Here is a 19,890-nt window from a genome sequence, read left to right as displayed (position 1 = left end):
TTTTGTTCACTTTTTATCCGCATGAATAACGGGGGTTTTGTAAATTTAATGCATTTCATCACATTTAGCAATAAGATTTCCCTGTAGCTAGCAGATTTCGTTGAATTTGGCATTGGATATTATAATGCACGGGCACCTGTGCTGCAATAACCACCCCTAGGGCCATGAATATTTAAGAAATGCTTCTATTTTAGAAAGTCTAAGAACAGTTTGGAAGCTAAATTAGAACATTTTAGGGCATCTCCAATGGTTTCCAAATAGCTAGTCAAGGAAGAACTCTATTGTCTATCAGCCAATCAAAGAGAGAGATGAATAGCTAGCGACTGTCAAATCACTAGTCTAGCACGATCTCGCATAAACAACTCTCACACACCTTACGTTACTCTCCACTATAGTGGCTTTTTTATTATTTCCAAGCTCCATCTAGCTAGCTATTTGCAAATTGCTATTGAAGACGCCCTTAGCATCAATTTAGCTACTTCCTCCGTTCTAAATTATAAGTTACTTTGACTCTTTTAGTATATCTATTTTGCTATGCATCTAAATATAATAATATCTCTAGATACATAGCAAAATGGATGAAAAAAAATCAAAGCGACTAATAATTTGGAATGGAGGGAGTAGAATATAAACATAAAGCACCTTTTTCAAGACAGTGTGGTCCCACCCCTGTTGGTACTACGTTCTAATGTTTGCGCTAGCAGTTTGCAGCTGGCAGCCTTGACAGTACTATCGCCCTACAAATGTCTTAGAAGTTGCAAGTTTTGGATGCAGGGAATTTGAGACTATGATATTGCTCGAGGAATTGGCAGTTGGGACACTTGTTGAGAATATATACACTTGTGATTATGGAATCTGATGTTGGGTTTTTCTTATGGTGGAACCTAATTGTTTCTATTATTCTAAAGCAAAACTTGTTAATAATCACCGGCAATTGGAGTTCATTTTGCGTTAGCGAATTAGATGTAGGGGACCTTGTTTAGATGTTGTCAAATTCACCCTCATCCATATGTGTTAGGGTGGATTGAGGTGAAATTTAGTTAAGTTCCACTCCAATCCACCCCAACACATGTGGATTGATACGAATCGGATTATATCTAAACAAAGGCCACACGGTGAGTCAGATTTGTTAGTTGATCTCCACCCTGCTCCCTGATCGGGGGAGCCCAACCCTAATATGGTTGGTGGGCCCCTGTCGCACAGCACATATAAAAGAGAGGTGGGGATCATGGCTCGGGCTACGAGGTTCAACGGAGCCGCCGTAATCCCACTCACAGAAACCTAGTCCGATCTAAAGGCTGTGCTGCCAGCGACGGGATGCCCCACCGCACCGCCGTGACCTCTGCCTCGCCTCTGCAGGCCACGGGATCACCACTGGACCTCGCCACTGAGCCGGAGCTGCCTCGACACCGATGTCCGCGAGGTTGCAGCGCAACCAGGGTGAAATAGATGAACCCTAAAGAGGTCTACTCCGATCTATGGTTACACAGAGGTAATCAACGATCCTAACATTGGTACCGGAGCCAGGTTGCCAGTGTGTAACCCTAACCCTAATCGGGTAAAAGAAACGGAAAAGGGACATGGGGTGGAGGACGTCACTGGAACCCCGGTCACCACCGCCATCGCGCGGGGAAAAGTGCTGGTGCGGCAAGAAAAGAAAAGAGTTCCTTATGGATCTGAACAGAGAAGGGGTTTACTAACCCTAAACCCGTAAAAGCCTTCAACGGGAAGAGAAACAGTAGAAAGAAGAAGAAGAGTGGGTTCGGATTTGGCCGAACCCTAAGACCTAACCCTAATTTTAACCCCATCCCAAATTGAGTTGATCCCAAAAGAAGAAGGGGAAGGGGGAAGAAGGGGAAGGAATCAGTCTCGAGGAAGAACAGTGAACCCTAGCATCTCGATCTCGAATCAAAACAAATCAGGTTGAACCGAACCCTAACCCTAACTCGAATAAAGAAGGGGAAGAGACCCATTCGGATGAACTCCGAAAAGAAAAGAAGATCCAAAAGCAAATTAGAGAAGGGGAAGGTCGGATTCTGAACCCTAACCCTAGATCTAAACCCAAATCCCCACCTCAGGTTCGGATAAGAGAAGAGAAATCCAAATCGGAGAAGGGGGAAAAGAGGAATGGACCTACCTCGCCGTGCGTCGGGATGGCCCTTCACCGGCGCGGGAGAAGAAGAGCCGAGCCGGCCCTTCGCCGGTGTGGGAGAAGAAAAGCCGAGCCGGGGCAGCTGCTCACCGGGCTCGGCCAAGGGGGCGTCGTGGCCAGGCCGCTCGACGGCAGCGTGCTCACCCGTTGGGGAGCACGCGCGCCGGTGAGGTGGCCGGTGACGGTGCCTTGGTCGCTCCACCGCCTTCGCTCGCTCTCGGTGGCTGCTGTCGTTGCGCTGAGGAGAGGAAGGAGAGAGAGCGAAGAGAGAGAATGGGAGGTGCCGAATGGAATTAGGGTTTTTGGGAGGAGGCCGGCGTCGGTGTTTTGATCACCCGATCTCGCCGCTCGGCCGTCCGATTGAAATGAACGGCGCCGGTTGATTGGGCTGGCTCTTGGCCCAGGCGGGCCCGCGCGACCGCGCGACTTTGCCGGCCCAGGCCCAGGTTGCGGCCTAGGTGCGGTCTGTGCGCGCGCGGAGAGATGGGCCGGGCTGTTTCACTGGCTGGGCCAAAGAAACAGTATGAATTTGAGTAATTTTTTCATTTTTCTTTTTCCAGTAAATGTTTATTTCCTAGAAATTGATTAATAGCTTAAAGAAAATAGAAAAAAAGTAATTTTTCCCTATGGGTAAAATTGAAGAAATTGAGTATACGTTTTCCACTGCTAAAGAAATGGTTTATTCTCCAGTTAATTTGTACCAACGTGATATTTAATTGGAGAAAAAGAAAGTTTTTCCGCTGCTAAAGAAATTGTTTATTCTCCAGTTATTTTGAACCAATGTGGTATTTAATTGGATAAAAAAGAGATTTGACATGATTATGATGTTGTTATTTTCTGACCAACGTTGTTAATAGCAATATCATAATTTTAATGATTTATGCATTAATTTTACTTCTGCTCAACGATGATGTAGAATTAGTGTATGAGAACAGTTGTATTAATTTTAAAGATTTATGCATTAATTCTATTTCTGTCCAACGGTGATGTAGAATTAGTGTGTAAGAAAGTTGTGAAAGTTAAAGATTTATGCATTAATTCTATTTCTGCCCAACGGTGATGTAGAATTAGTGTATAAGAATAGTTGTATGTTTTGATTTTGACCAACGTTGAAATCAAGGCATGCAAATGGTGTTATTTATATGTTAAGAAAATGTTTGACCTGGTTTTCATCTTGGCTAAGATGGATTGGGTAGTCACCTCACCGTGTCCCACTGATTCTATGGCACCGATGAGGAAGACAAAAGAGAATGATGCCGATTAGGCAACTAAAGAAAGGGATTTTGAATCCCAAAAGATGTCCTATGACTTTGAGCATAGGAAGTGGGTCACTGCCAACAAGAAATGTTTGACTATGATAAAGAACACGATTGAGCCTGCAATTGTGGGCTAAATCCCAGTGTGTGACACGGTCACCGAATACCTCGATAGAATAAAGAGTCAGTTCACTAGCTCTTCAAAGACATATGCTACCCAGCTGATAAAGTAGCTGGTGATAGAGAGTCACTCTAGAAATGGTGGCATAAGAGAGCTCACGATGCGTCGTCGAAATTATGGCACTGACGTTTAGGCCATATTTCAAGGGAGAGAATAGAAAGACAAGTTAAGAATGATATTCTTCCTCCATTAGAGCTCTCAGATTTAAAACAATGCAGAGAATGCATAAAAGGAAAGTATATAAAGAAAAGTAAGAAAGATGACAAACGAAGCGTAAGAATTTTATAGATTATTCACACAGACATATGTGGTCAGTTTCCTGTAAAGAGTGTGGATGGTAATGATTCATTCATAACATTCACAGATGATTACTCCCGTTATGTCTATATTTATCCAATCAAAGAAAGAACAGAAGCATTGGATAAATGTAGATATTTAAGGCAAAAGTTGAAATCCAACGCAATTTAAAGATAAAGATAGTCAGGTCTAACCGTAGGGGAGTACTACGGTCGGCATACCCCATATGGCCAAGTTCCTGGACCTTATGCAGGGTTCTTATAGGAGAATGGCAAAGTAGCCCAGTATTCTATACCGGGCGAACCTCAGCAGAATGGAGTAGCTAAAAGATGCAATCGTACAATGAATGGATATGGTGCGTAGTATCATAAGTTACTCCACCTTACAGTTGAGCCTATGAATGGAGGCATTAAAACCGCCATTCATATTCTCAATAGAGTATCAAGAAAGTCGGTGCCCAAAACACCGTATGAGTTGTGGACAGAAAGAGTACCCTCACTAAACCACTTGCGTGTGTGGGGGGAGCCCTGCTGAGGCTAAAGTATTTAACCCAAACATTGGGAAGTTAGATCCCAAAATAGTAAGTTGCCATTTGTTTGGCTACCCAGAAAAGTCAAAAGGTTTTCGTTTTCTACTATCCAGAGAGACATACAAAGTTTGTGGAAACGAGACACGCTGTCTTCCTAGAGGACGAATTGATGAGGGGGAGCATGGTAGCTCGAGAAATTGACCTTGAAGTGAAGCGGGTGTAAGCGCCCACTCCAATGATTCATGAGCCATTTTTCTCACTACCTGCTGTAGCTGCACCGACAGTGCTAGATACTGTGGTGCCAGCACCTGTTGTTATCCCACCTGTGGCAACAATGAATGACGATGAGAAACCTGTTCTTCAGGATCCTATAGAACATATTGCCACACATGAGGGGGAGCAACAACAGCCTCAAACAGAAGTTGTGCCAAATGTGAAGGCCCTTAGAAGGTCTCAAAGAGTTAGAAAATCAGCTATTCCTACTGATTATGAAGTGTACAACACTGATGAATTTCAAATGGAGGATGATCCCACCTCATTTGAAGAAGCCATGAGAAGTGATCATTCATCAAAGTGGCTTGAGGCCATAGAAGATGAAATGAAATCAATGAATGCCAATAAAGTTTGGGACTTGGAAATAATTCCTAAAGGAGCCAAAACAGTAGGCTGTAAATGGGTCTATAGAACAAAACTTGACTCTCAAGGGAATATAGAGACATATAAAGCGTGACTTGTGGCAAAAGGCTTTATGTAAAGAGAAGGGATTGACCACAATGAGACCTTTTCTCCAGTCTCATGTAAAGTTTCCTTCAGAATCATAATGGCATTAGTGGCACATTACGATTTAGAATTACATCAGATGGATGTAAAGACGGCATTCCTCAACGGGGACTTGGAGGAAAATGTTTACATGGCACAACCGAAAGGTTTTGTCATGGAAGGAAAAGAACGAATGGAATGTCGTCTAAAGAAATCCATTTATGGATTAAAACAAGCTTCAAGACAGTGGTACTTGAAGTTTGATCAGCAAATAAAGAATTTTGGGTTTTTAAAGAGAATGTAGAGGACAATTGTGTCTATACAAAGTTTAAGAATGGGAAGTTTATCTTCCTTGTCCTGTATGTGGATGATATCTTACTTGCTAGTAGTGATGTCAGTCTACAACTGGAGATAAAGAAGTTTTTGTCCTCAAAATTTGATATAAAAGATCTTGGTGAAGCCTCATTCGTTCTAGGGATCGAGATTCACCGAGATAGAAGAAAAGGGGTATTAGGACTGTCACAAAAGGCATACATAGAAAGAATCTTAAAGAAATTCAGTATGCACAAATGTAGTCCCTCACCTGCTCGTATAGTCAAGGGCGACGGATATGGGGATTTTCAATGCCCCAGGAACCAATATGAGATCAATCAAATGAAAGTGGTTCCATATGCTTTAGCTGTCGAAAGCTTACAACATGCTCAAGTATGTACGTGCCCTGACTTGGCATTTGTTACCGGGTTACTTGGCAGATTCCAGAGTAATTCTGGAACAGAACAATGGAAATTGGTAAAGAAAGTCTTGCATTATTTGCAAGGAACGAAAGGCCTCATGATAACGTATAGAAGATCTGATTCACTCCATATAGTGGGATATTCAGATTCTTATTATACGGGAGATGATAGAAAATCCACGTCTGGGTATGTATTCACTCTCGTAAGGGGAGCTATTTCATGGAAAAGCTCAAAGCAAACCGTCATTACATCATCCACAATGTATGACAGTTTGTAACATGTTATGAGGCAACGGGCAGGTGAACTGGCTAAAGAAGTTCATACCCGGTTTGAAGGTGGTTGACGACATATATAGACCACTTAAGTTATACTGCGATAATAATCAGGCAGTACAGTATACTCACAACATAAGTCAAGTGGTGCTGCCAAACACATTGACATAGAGTATTATGTTGTGAAAGATAAAGTCCGGGATCAAGTCATAAGTCTTGAGCATATAAGTACAGAAAAGATGCTCGCGGATCTACTTACAAAAGGCTTACCACCCAACGTGTTCAGAGAACATGGTGTTCAGAGAACATGTAGCTAGCATGGGTTTAAGGAAAAGCCTAAAATTCCTGGACAAAAGAAGGCCCAAAGATAAGTATCTATTTCAAAACAGAGTAGTGTGTTGTAGCTGTTAAGTCTATCGACAATGGACCATGACGATGAGACATGCTCTATGCGCTAATCTGTAATGGAATGAACAAAAGTAAATAAAATTGAAAGATGGTAGTAAGATCAAGGGGGAGAATGTTAGTTGATCTCCACCAATAGGCCCAACGGTCTATTGGGCCCTTGTCTCTGCTCCCTGATCGGGGGAGCCCAACCCTAGTATGGTTGGTGGGCCCCTGTTGCACAGCACATATAAAAGAGAGGTGGGGATCATGGCTCGGGCTACGAGGTTCAACGGAGCCGCCGCAATCCCACTCACAGAAACCTAGTCCGATCTAAATGTTGTGCTGCCAGCGACGGGATGCCCCACCGCACCGCCGTGACCTCTGCCTCGCCTCTGTAGGCCACGGGATCACCACGGGACCTCGCCACCGAGCCGGAGCTGCCTCGACACCGGCGTCCGCGAGGTTGCAGCGCAACCAGGGCGAAATAGATGAACCCTAAAGAGGTCTACTCCGATCTACGGTTACACAGAGGTAATCAACGATCCTAACAGGATTAACACCCTAATGCTTCCTCTTCATGGAATTCGATTAGGATTTTTTCTTTCCCATCTAACAAAGCTCTTCTCTATTGTGTGGTCGGTCCACTAAAGATGGCTTAGATGGTTCCCTAAAAAAAAAGATGGCCTAGATGCAGCGGTAGATATGCCGATGAGGTACCTGTGCTCCTCCTTGTCATATCCTCTAGTACTTGTTTCCTTTGCAAAGACTAAAAAAAATTGAAATTAAATGACTTTGTTGACTTGTCATCGACACACTATATATGGTCGACCTACTGGTTATTATTGGTTGGGAAGAAGGTCGGGGGATGACGTGTGCAGGAGTTATGCAATGCAACGTGCAAGGCCAGAGCGCCCATGCATCCGCGGTGGGAAGACCACCGGGCGCGGGCGGCCCGGGTCAACAGCGGTGAGCGGATCACACGCAAGCAATGGCGTCACGCATTTCTGCCTGCGGCAAGCGACGACGACGTCACGTACACTTGAAGGCGCCGTCGTTGACCAAACGCTGAACCAGCTAGATTACCAGTCCGATTAGTCATCGCACTCTGCCGCTCCGCTCGATCTTGTTTCATCTATTTCTACCTGCTGCGCCCTAGTCGGGTAGCATAGCCAGCGACCGGCCGCCGCAAGAGCAAGCACACGTACCGGAAACCGCGCAGGCACAGCTAGCAGAGGGCGGCGGCGATGGCGGTGAAGCTGTACGGGTGGTCGAGGTCGCCGTTCGTGTCGCGGGCGCTGCTGTGCCTGGAGGAGGCCGGCGTCGACTACGAGCTCGTCCCCATGAACAAGGAGGCCGGCGACCACTGCCGCCCCGACCACATCGCCAGGAACGTACGTACTACTGCTGCTACAACTACAACTTTACGACCTTCCCTTTGATCTTGATTACTGACGCCATCGCTGCTGTCTTCTGTCCGTGCTTGGTTTGGTTGCAGCCGTTCGGGCAGGTGCCGGTGCTCGAGGACGGAGACCTCACCGTCTTTGGTACGTACTCCAACATCTAATTCACTCCATTTTTTGGGCCTTCTTCTCGCTTACTACTATCTCATCATCAATGAATTCTCGTTGTCACTCAACTCCACTATATATATATCAAGTACTCTCTCTCTCTCTATCTCTGTGTGTGTGTTCATTTTTGTAAGGAGTACGTATTTTGTTCCGCTAGGACAATGATTATGCATTTAGATCATACAAAATTATAGTGAATGTTTTTAAAAATAAGAATACTTTTATATCAACTGAGTGGTCATTGGTAAAAGACGAATTATCCTACTAGCGACCGACAACGCATGCCTAGGACAAAGGGTGATGATCGACAATTTTGCGTTTACTCCACCTGCTTCTCTTGTTTAATTATTGAATATATAAACTAACTATGCATATCTTCTCATGCCGGTTCTTTAGTTACAAAACAAAAATTGCTAGTCAAGCTTAATTAACAAATCTCCACTTGACCAAGCGTAATATGGTACAAATAAAAATTTAGCTCCACAACTCTCATGCATGTGGCCACCTAAACCTGCTTCATTGCTTGCTAGCGTTACTAAAAATGTAAACGAGCCTGGCCTCGTTTACTTTCTTTTTTTTTCCTCTACCTCGTCGACTATAGAGAGAAATACAAATCTTGACATGAGGATATTGCCAAAGCAACTATAATGACCTTAACCAAGATTTACCGGCCGGGGGCAAAAGAGGGATAAGCAAAAGAGAGCTATATAAAAAATGAGTATAAGTGAGGCATCATGGAAAGGTGGTATCTTTAACAATCCATGGTCTAAATCTCATTAGCTTAGGCTCTGTTCGGATCTATTAGCTGCTAAGAGTTAGGTTGCTAATAATTCATAGCTAATATTAGCTACTATTAGCTAGTTGGGTTCAACTAGTGAAATAGTTACTAGTTGGGTATTCAACTATAACAATTAGCTAAACTATAAGCTGGCTGCTAAACAATAAGGAATGGAAGAACAGTACTATGAATCCGAGCTAGCATCGTACTAAATCCGTCCCAAATTATAAGATGTTTTGGCTTTTTTAGATACACTTAGATGCATATCGTTGAGGGAGAATCCGGTGGCGATCTAGAAGACGCGGTGGTCGCCGCCGGTGATCGGAGCGAGTTTCTGGAGAGTGGGCGAGGGTCTCCTTGCGGGGCTAAGGAGAGGTCGGTGGTCGTCGGTGGCGCAAGCTCGTCGGTGAAGGATGGTGGGGGCCAGCGCGGTCCTTTTCCGGCGACGCGGGGACATGTGTTGTCACGGAGAAGGCGCCTTACCCTGGCGCCGGCGATCACGAAGAACTTGCTCCCTCGGAGTAAGGAGGTCAACGACTACGTCGCCAGCGAGAAGGAGATCGTCGAGGATGTGGCGCATCGCCGATCAGAAGGACGTGATGCCTTGTCGCGGATCGTCAAGTTGGCAGCGGTGTTGAGCCAGAAACCAAAGCCAGTCCATGGCGCCGATTTCATCTCCAAGTTCTGGTCGTCCGGCGTTGATTCAGATTCTGATGAATCAATCGATGCGGAGATCGACTGTTCATCGCCGACTTCAGTACCGGTAGTCGCAGTGGGGTTCTCGGCGGACGACGGCAACATCGAAATCTCAACGCCGGAGCTCGTTGAGGAGGCAATCGCCGCGGGCTACACCGTGGAAGACCTCTTCAGGGCAGAAGAAGCGCTTGGATCAGGTAAAACCTCGGCAGATCGCCGTGCTCCTCTCAAACTGATGTCCGATCTTGTGCAACGTAAGGGTGTCGGGAAACCATGGCAAGGCCCTCTACCCGCTCCTAGGATTTCTCGTCCGAGAACTCTAGGGGACTGTGTTGCCAAGGCGACGTACCAGCGGCGTAAACCCTAGACGGTGAGGTCATCGGTGAGTTCGCCGGTGGGCTTCATGGTCTCGGGGAAGAAGGATCGAGTTTAAAAAAAATCGAATTGGAGGAACCCCAGTGCCGTGATCTTGATTTTCCGCCTCTGTCTACCGGTCCATCTCCTGCCGCGATGGCATCACCGCGTAAGACGGAACTGGATCGGTCTCGGGAGGGAGTGAATATGGAACAAGGCTTACCGGGGATTCTAGAGAAGGTACAAATTGGGTCTGGAAAAAATTTTAGGCCCACCCGTGGGCTGTGTTTCCTTTTTGCAAGGACTGGAACAAAACCTAGAACCCACAGCTGCCACAGGCAAAAGGTCGTACTGCCGTGGGCGAAAAGAACCTTTGCCGAGGTGGTGCGTAGGGGGAAGGTTATGGCGAATCAGGGAGGCTACGGCAACCATGGTGCGCGTGGTTGAAAGGTCCTTGTTTGGTTTTGGTAATTAAGTGACAACTTAGGTGGACTAATTGTGTTTATGTGAGATACACAGGTAATTAGTCCACAGGTACATGTGTGTGAGCAACATATGCCATGGAGGTGAAAATGGCTTGGAGATGTTGCAAAGCTCACACATGTGATGATGAAGGAGCTTAAATGCACATGAGACATGACATTGAGTCATGTGATCAAGGTGGAGAAGATCAAGACAAGACTTGGCTTGATGGATCGGTTGCAAGCGTGAAGGGCAAGTCGAAGGCTTTGGAGTGATGGACCGTGTGGCGGTGAAGCTTGAGCAAGACTTGGCGCCGATGGACGATGGCAACGGTGAAGAGCAAGTAAAGTCAAGATCGATGAACCAATATGATCATGTGATGATATGAAGTGGATCATATCATTGTTGATCGTGTTGGTGCATGTGTTGCATCGACGTTGGAGGAGATGGAATGGAATGCGCAAGGCAAAGGTATAACCTAGGGCATTTCATTTCACCGGTCATAGATGTGTAGAGAAGTTTATGACCGGGTTTAGGATAGATGGCCGTACTATCAAGAGGGGCAAACTTGTTTGCATATCGGTCATCTAGTGCTACTTGAGTGATCTAACTTTGCATCGTCGCTAGGATCGAGTGGCGTGGCAAGTTGAGTGGCTAACATCCTTTGGGAAATGATTGTGAAAAGCTAACACACATACACATGGTGGTGTACACTTGGTGGTGTTGGCACATTTACAAAGGAGGTGATGTTTGCAGGGTTGAGATGGGTTTGGGGTCCCTCTCGGCGCTTTCGGGGAAATGGAATGCCTATTTTCTATTGCGCCGGATGCAAGTTCTTGTGGTTGGCACATTGGAGCAAGGGTGAAGAAGTTAGAAGTGAAAACGAGTTGGTCGCGAAGACGCTGGCGTCGGTCAACTGACCGGACGCTGGGTCTGAAAGCACCGGACGCTGGCAGCATACGTCCGGTCGAGCTGGTCGGTCGGCACAGTACCGAGGGTATTGCACTAGACGCTGGTCTGTGTCCGGTCAAGGTGGACCGGACGCGTCCGGTCGAAGAAATACGCCTCGGGGAGCTTACTGGAAACGACTGGACGCTGAGGTCCAGCGTCCGGTCAGGTCAAGTGACCGTTGGAATCAGGACACGTGGCCGTCTGCGGGCGACCGGACGCTGAGGTCCAGCGTCCGGTCAACACGACCGGAGCGTCCGGTCGGCCCGATTTTTGCCCAGTGAAGGGGTAACGGCTAGTTTAGCCCTTGGGGCTATAAATAGAAGTGGCCTTCGGCCATGGCTGGAGTGGAGCACCTTGGGGGACTTTGTGTCCATGCTTGAGAGTGCTTGGGAGCCCTCCATCTCACACATACTTGATAGTGATCATTCGATTGTGTGAGTGAGCGATTCTAGTGCGATTGCATCGTGAGGTTGCATCGAGTGACACTAGGTGATCAAGTTGCAAGCCGGTGGTGCTTGTTACTCTTGGAGGTTGCCACCTCCTAGACGACTTGGTGGTGGTCTCCATCGAAGCGCGCAAGAAGCTTGTGCGGCGCTCCGGAGAAGTGCTTGTGAGGGGCATTGTGCTCGCCCCGCGGGAGCCGCGAAGAGCAACTCTAGTAAAACGTGTTATTGAGCTACCCTCACTCAAGGGGTAGGTTCTTGCGGCGCCCGACGTGCGGGCTTAGCGGGTGATGCTAATTAGCCGCCGAACCACCAAGTGAGCGGTCGACACAACGGGGACTAGCGTGTTGGCAAACACGTGAACCTCGGGAGAAAAATCATCGTGTCAACCTTGTTCTTCCTGTTGGTTTGCATCCCCATTACACAAGCTTGCAATTACTTTTATACATATTAAGCTTGTGTAGTTGCTCTTGTAATTAGATAGCTTGTGTAGCTTGCTAATTACCTTCTTGCTTGTGTAGCATAGAAGTAGCTCCCTTGCGTGGCTAATTTGGTTTTAGCAACCTTGTTAGTCACATTGCTTAGTTTGTCTAGCTAAGTATTTGCGCTCTCTAATTAGGCATTGGTTGCCTTGTTATTGAGCATTGCTAGTGAGCTTTGTTAGCTTTGTGCTTTTGCTTACTAGCATGTGTAGGAGCTCTCTTGTTGCTTAAAATACTAGTGGCATAGGTTTGTGTAACCTTGCTCCTAGAATTGTTTAGGAGAGCTCTAACTAGCCCGGCACCTTTGTTGCATAATTGTTATATTTGCAAGGTGCTAGTGAACATATATAGTGGGGTATAGTCTTGGCTAGACCGATAGTTTTAATTCCGCATTTGTATCGGTTAGCCGACGCGATTAAGTTTAGAAAAGACTATTCACCCCCCCTCTAGTCCGCCATCTTGACCCTTCAGTGGTGGAGAGGCCCCGGCGGCTTTCCACCCGGGCTTCAACCCAGGATTTGATCCGGGGTTTGGAGGCAGAGGTGGTGGCCATCGTGGTAGAGGGGGTTTCCAGTCAAGTGGCCGAGGTCGCCGGGGACGTGGTCATGAACATGGTGGATTTGATGATCGCGGACATGGTGGTTTTGGCTACCATGGTCGCTATCATGGTGGACATCACAACCATGGCCGTGATGGGTGGAATCGCGGTGGAGGTCGCAATCATAGAGGTGGTCGTGGCTGGGGAAATCATGGCCATCACCATGTGGCGCCGGGTTTTCACGGTGGCCATCCCAACGCCGGTGGCCATGGTCACGCCCCGTTCTAGCAGGGCGGTTTTGGGCCTGGTGGTCATGTCGTTGGTGGCCAACCGGTTCTACCGGTCGCCGGCGCACAGGTCGGAGGACAACCGGGAGAAGGCGGCGTTGTTTTCCAGTCGGCCACAGGCGGCTTCGACGCGGGCAATGCAGTGCTCCAACCGCCTGCTGGAGGCCTTGCTGCGGGTGCCGCGTACCAGCCTACCGGTGCTCAGCAACAGATGGTGCCGCAGCCAGCTGGTGCTCAGCACCACCCGGCAGGTACGCACCATCAACTGACCAGTGGGCAACAGGCGAACCATCAGGTTGGGCAGGCTCCAAATGCTATTCAATCGCCTGTCCAACATCAGATAGAGGAGAACCAGCAGCAGCTTCCTCAACAGACAATTGTGCCTACGGAACAGAAGAGCCAGGGAGGGCAAGTTTTTGCTATTGAAACAAGGAAGGTGAACACTGCTCCCCAAAACCCTACTTTAGATGTTTCTGAGTCTTCTCTGAGAGGTGCTAATAAAAAAACAAAGGAAAACCATATTGTTACCGATGCCACACAAAAGGACATACAATTGCTACTTGTACTACAGTTCTTAGTTGCGAGATTTGTCTTGGTGATCATGTGAAAAAAGATGTCCTAATTTGAAAAATTTGCAATCTACTGCTATTCCTTGTGGCTATGCTGTAGAAGGTCTGGGCTTCTATTTCATACCTGTGATTGATACTCCTAAAGTAACTTCTGTTGATACTTCCGCTGTGGTACGTGTGTTGGAGGGTTCCCTTACTGCTGATCAGTTGGCAGTGGAACTTGACAAGCTACTACCAGGACACAGTTGGGTCATTAATCTAAAGGGCACTGATGCTTTTACTACTAATTTCTCTTCTTCTAAAGTGCTAAATCACATGGTGAATTGGGGCCGATGGATACTAAATTAGTGACTGCAAAAATCAGGTTTGAAAAGGGTGCTGATAATGATGTTTATAAATATGAGATTGAGAAAGTTTGGGTCCAATTCCGGGGTATTCCTTTGGAGCTCAGAGAATTTCCTATTATCTGGACAATTGGTACTATTCTGGGTGTTCCTAAAGCAGTGGATACAAAATTCACAAAAAAACATGGTAGATGTAGATTGAAGGTAGCAGTGTTGGACCCTGATATTATCCCCAACCTTGTGGATGTTGTTATTGGGGACTTTGTTTACGAGCTACAGTTCAAGGTTGAGAGAGATTTGGTCGATGGTGAGCCTTATGTCATTGACATGGACTCTACCATTGACGAGGACAAAGACCTAGAAGAGGAAGACCCAGAGGATATGGATCATGATGGGAATAAATTAGGAGGTAATCAGGAGGAACAGGAAGAAAAGAAAAATAAAAATGATTCAGTAGCACCTAGTGAGCCACACGGCACTGGGGCTCCCACTGAACATTTAGAAAATGTTGAAGTTAAACAGGCTGAGGTAGTGACCAAGAGGCTCAGCTAAGCCTGTGGTCGTATTATCACAAACTGGCTTTAATACAGATGGCACAGCACAATGGAAAGCAAGTGTTCTGCAAGACAAAAAAAGAAGCAGGAATTATCAACAAGAAAAAGGGGTTGTGTGAGGGGACAGTGTCACCGACAAGATCTAGCAAGAGGACTGCGTCTATTTCAGACCAAGACTCTTTGGAGAAAGCAACGGCGATGAAAGCACGGCGGAACTTAGATACCACTTCATTTAAAGGTTCTATTCTGGGGAACTTACTGGCTGCGGCAATGGGCAAAGCTGCAGCGGCGTGAGGAGCTTCGTCTTCAGCTTCTTCTTGCAGGGCAACGTTTAGAGACGTCCGCGCTTCACTTCTTTAGTTCCAATGGATGGTTATCGAACAGATTTATTGGTTAGCGTTTGTCAGGATCTCTTCGGTGTCAACTTTGTTATCCTTTTGGATGTTTTGTGGCCCTCTAAGTTTTTGAGTTGGGCAAGGGTCTTGGATCTGGTGTTTGTATTAATTGGCCTGATTCTACCCTCGGGTAGATAAAGCCGGATGTTTTATCCATTATCTAAAAAAAAGCTAAACTATAAGCTAGAGATGTTTGGATCTAAGGTGTCAATATTTTTAGAAGAATCCAAACATGGCCCAATATTAACAACACAACATGGTGGCCTATGTGGGATTAGAGCTAATAAGAATGGGGCTAAAGTAAAACAGTTGGGTCGTTTATATGGAGTTAAGTGACATGAAACACTTTATATGGTTTTCTTTAAAACATGATACTTTTATGTTGAGAAACAGGTGCATCCATAAAACACCTCAACGTCATTTGTTTCGAAATAAAATAATGTCCACCACCACCACAAAATTTCTCAATATGTATACATATTTGTTTATTATATTCAGAATCGCGCGCAATTGGAAGGCACGTGCTCCGAAAGTACAAGCCCGAGCTCCTGGGCGCTGGCAGCCTGGAGGACTCGGCGATGGTGGACATGTGGCTGGAGGTGGAGGCCCACCAGCACCACCCAGCCGCGGGCGCCATCGCCCTCGAGTGCATCGCCGCGCCCGCCTTGCTTGGCCGCATGCCCAACCAGGCCATCATCGACGAGAACGTCGAGAAACTTAAGAAGGTGCTCGAGGTGTACGAGACGCGGCTGAGCAAGTGCAGGTACCTCGCCGGCGATTTCCTCAGCCTCGCCGACCTCAGCCACTTCACGGTGATGAACTACTTCATGGCCACCGAGTACGCCGCGCTGGTGGAGGCGCACCCGCACGTCAAGGCCTGGTGGGAGGAGCTCGCCGCGCGGCCGGCAGCCAAGAAGGTGGCAGGGTTCTTGACCATTGGCTCCGGGGTGACAACTGAGAAGTGAAGAATAGTGTTGTAGCAGATCATTTCACACTATAAATTAAACCGTGTCTGGTACTTCTATCATTGTAATAATTAAGTGTTACTTGCTTTAAGTTCTGATTGCTATATTTTCATATGAATAATAGAGATTTGGAAATTAACTGTAACTATTGCATTAGAGAAAAATAATAACCAAATTAGTTTTAGGTGGGCAGATGTCTTTAATGACTCGCACTACCACATAAATGATCCGTATAGCTGTCAACCCCCCTCCCCCTCCCCCCCCCAGGCAGCCGCCTCTACAAATCTGGGCGGCCACCTGAAAATCGGGAGCATTTTCAACCTGTGAAAGGAAATTTGTGGAGCCACCTCTACTAATAATGTTGGCATATGTAATAACCCCCATTCTTTCATGGACCTCGAGATAGTTACTGTGACCGGAGGAGAAAGGGAGATGGCCTTAGGCTACCTCCAAAAATTGCAAATCTAAGGGATGAATGTTCGGATTTTGATTTGAGGATTTGCTAGAAGATAATTAAATGTTATTCCAAACTTCTTTTTTGAAGTTTTAGTGGTAGATTTGTTGCTTAATTAGGGTTTTTATTTTTTTTCTCTCTTGCATGGTGATTGAGGCAATTATGGAAGAAATGAGATCAAATCTTTGAAGGTACAAAGGTAAATTTAGTAGGTGAACAAGATTGTACCGTTATTTAGTGGTCATACCTTGATTTTAATAGTCTATTAGTTTAATTTTTAAATAGGGATCATATTTGCATCAACATCATCTATAATTGGAATTAGAATTATTTATTTTATCAACATTCATATATTTTTGTTTTAGAAAGGGGATTAAGTTTGCATGAAAAAAATGAACAAAGAGATCGATACCACAAACAACATAAGTAATTTTGATCAATTATAGATATACTTAGCATGAACTTGTAAATGTCTCAAGATTTTAGCATGTGCACGAGCACTAGAAAATAAATGGAAAAAGAATGCACATGCAAAAAAATTTTGGTGACTGTGTCTAATATGCGTGTTTTTATTAAGAGAAAAAGAAAGTTTGCAACACACAATCATAGTATTAATGTTCCAAATATCAATTAAATTATAAAATATTTTCGGCATGTATCCTGGTGTGTATTCGGTCTAGCAACTAGAAGGAAGCGATTTTTTTTTAAATTTTAACACATTTTGAAAACTAATTTTAAATCTAACACTCTCTGTTTTTTTAAAAACTAACACTTTTGGCCGCGTCTATTGCCATGGCGCGGCCAAATGCATGTGCCGCGCCATGCATGGTGGCGCGACAGGAGCTGACGTGGCGACGACCAGAAAGGGTCACGGTTGACATGGCAGGGCCTGCCGCACCATCCATCTTGGTGCGGCAGTGCCGCGCCACGGAGCATGGCGCGTAAGGGGCACATAAATATCGTGAGCAAGCCCCCCCCCCCGCCCGCCCGCACGCCGCGCCCACCCACCCGCACGCCTCGCCCGCCCGCCGCAGCGCAGCTCCCCGCCGCCAGCGTGCCCGAACGGCCGCCCGCACGTGCCCCGCCACCGGCGCCGGCCGCGCCGGCCAAGCCCGCCCGCCCACTCCGGCCGCGCCTGCCCGCCCACGTCCGCGCCACAAACGCCGGCGCGTCAAGGCCGCCCGCTCCTATCAAGGTACCCCTCTCGATTTTATTTTATTTTGATTATTATTGATTTAGGATAATTAGTGATTTAGGATAGTTAGTGATTTAGGATAGTTAGGGTTTTATGATTGTTATTGATTTATGATAGTTAGTGATTTAGGATAGTTAGTGATTTAGTATAGTTAGGTTAGTGAATTTGTTTGTGATTTAGGTAGGTAGTTTTTAGGTTTGAGGTTGTGTGTTGTAGTATAGTTAGGATTTTGGGTTTAGGGATTAATTAGGTATTTATTATTTAGTTTATAGTTAGTTATTTAGTTAGTGATTTTGGGTATAAATACTAGTTTTCAAATGTCGGTACTTACTAGTGCGTGATACGTCGATTTTGATGACTTGATGAAGTTTCGTCAAATGCTTATATTCCTAGTTAAGTTGTTTAATATGTCTGTTAATGTTACTTTGAATATATACATGTGCTTTCATATTATGTTCGTATTGCATAACAAGTAGTTCAAATTTCGCAATGCTACATAATGTTAATTTGAATTTTGTTAATTTGAATACTATAACCCTTTGTTTATCAATTTGAAACAGGATGGCCCCTCCCACGCAGCACCCGTTGTACCCCATTCTTGAGGTGGAGTACGATGACCAGCATCGAGCACACATCTTGAGTGACAACGACATAGAGGTGGTCTTGTCTCCTTTGAGGCCCCGCACACACACCAGGGCGCACCAGTGGGCGAGCATTACGCGTCGTACATACGGCGTGCCGGCTTCCTTGAGCTTGTCCGTGTTGTCAACTACGGTCTTCCGCCCCTTGACCCAGCACTACTTACTGCAGCTGTAGACAGGTGCGAGTGCCTTATTTATACGTAAACATTCTTGTAACAAATTTGAGGCAACTAACAGTCATTCTATTCTTATAACAGGTGGAGGCCTGAGACCCACACGTTCCACCTACCTTGTGGCGAGATGACATTGACCATGCAGGACGTGAAGGCTATTTTTGGCCTTCGGTTGGGGGGACTTCCAATGACAGGGATAGTTGACAACGATCACTGGAGGGAGCTGGTGGCTCAGTTTACTGGCTTTCTTCCACCGGACGATGAGGCTTCCAAGAAAAAAAAGTGAGAAATTTAAGGCTATTTAATACTTGCATTGCTTTCCTGCAGCCAGCGGGTCTCATTTTCTTTGGTCAATTTCAAGAAAAGTTCCGGTGTTTCGTCGTCCTAGACATGGAGCGCTTTGATTACTTGGACCCACAGGCTGAGGAGGCTCAGATCGACAGGTTCGCTTGAGTGTGGTTCTAGCACTTTCTTGGTGTTTTCCTCTTCTCAGACGCCTCGGACAACACCATCAGCTGGATCTTCCTTGACATACTATGCCAGCCGTGGGAGAACATTGTGGTGTACAGCTGGGGCAGCGCAGTCCTGGCATGGACGTATCGACAGCTATGCGTTGCCTGCCGTCGCACCTAAGGGTATGAGAACCTTAGGGGTTGCTCGTACCTACTCCAGGTTTGGTGTTGGGAACGATGGCCCGTTGGAAGGCCCCTAAATACTGGTTTACCGGTAAGTACTTCGGTTCATTATATTCTTTGATATGGTTATATATGATGAGTTTATTAATGGCTAATTCATTATCGTGTTCAATGCAACAATGGAACGGGCAGGATACACTCCTGTGGGGGTATTAACCCCTATACCCTTATGGCTAGGATTGGGCCGGCCCGGACCAGGGGGTCTGGCCCACTAGAAGACGACGCATGGCCCGGCCAATCTGCTCGGAGTCCTGCGCAAGGAATCAAGGCAAACTTGGAGATCAAGCAAGATCCTGGTCGGTTAAAATAGGAATCCTTATCCGGCCACCTATGGCATTTGTAATCGGTTAGGATTAGTTTCCAGATCTGTAACCCTGCTCCCCAGACTATATAAGGTGGGCAGGGGACCCCTCTCAAAACATCTCTCATTGACATACAACAATACAATCAGACGTAGGACGTAGGTATTACGCCTTCACGGCGGCCGAACCTAGATAAAACCTTATGTCTGTCTTGCATCACCATCTTGTTTGTAGCTTGCGCATCTGTCTACCGATAATCTACTACCTTGGGCATACCCCTAGGTAGACTGCCGACCATATTTCATCGACAGTGGCATGCCAGGTAGGGGGGGTGCGTACTGCTCTCTAGACGAATAAGATGGTCATCATCCCCGGTTCCATGGCTACGCTGAACGGCCTCACGTTCACCATCGGCTAGATCACCTGGACCACTGGCTCCGACGACTTCATCGCCATGACCACGAAGGAGGCGCAGAT

At 46.3% G+C, this 19,890-nt stretch overlaps 1 protein-coding gene across 1 annotated transcript; it reads left to right on the top strand.

Annotated features, from left to right (window-relative positions):
- The first annotated feature begins 7,679 nt into the window (after positions 1-7,679).
- Positions 7,680-16,092, top strand: LOC136518485 (glutathione S-transferase 4-like). The gene is made up of 3 exons (XM_066512143.1): positions 7,680-7,958; positions 8,063-8,111; positions 15,487-16,092. Exons 1-3 carry the CDS (start codon positions 7,812-7,814, stop codon positions 15,951-15,953), a joined length of 663 nt encoding a protein of 220 aa, XP_066368240.1. The 5' UTR covers positions 7,680-7,811; the 3' UTR covers positions 15,954-16,092.
- The last annotated feature ends 3,798 nt before the right edge of the window (positions 16,093-19,890 follow it).

Source organism: Miscanthus floridulus, chromosome 17, assembly GCF_019320115.1.
Source record: "Miscanthus floridulus cultivar M001 chromosome 17, ASM1932011v1, whole genome shotgun sequence".
NCBI classification, from domain to species: Eukaryota; Viridiplantae; Streptophyta; class Magnoliopsida; order Poales; family Poaceae; genus Miscanthus; species Miscanthus floridulus.
The sequence above is the reverse complement of the archived record's forward strand: the minus strand, read 5'-3'. Positions and strand labels throughout refer to the sequence as shown.

Excerpts from the sequence above, each read along its gene's own strand:
- LOC136518485 (XM_066512143.1), top strand. The coding sequence starts at position 7,812 with ATGGCGGTGAAGCTGTACGGGTGGTCGAGGTCGCCGTTCGTGTCGCGG. Across the intron at positions 7,959-8,062 it reads CCGACCACATCGCCAGGAAC|CCGTTCGGGCAGGTGCCGGT; the intron begins GTACGTACTACT and ends GTTTGGTTGCAG. Across the intron at positions 8,112-15,486 it reads CGGAGACCTCACCGTCTTTG|AATCGCGCGCAATTGGAAGG; the intron begins GTACGTACTCCA and ends TATTATATTCAG.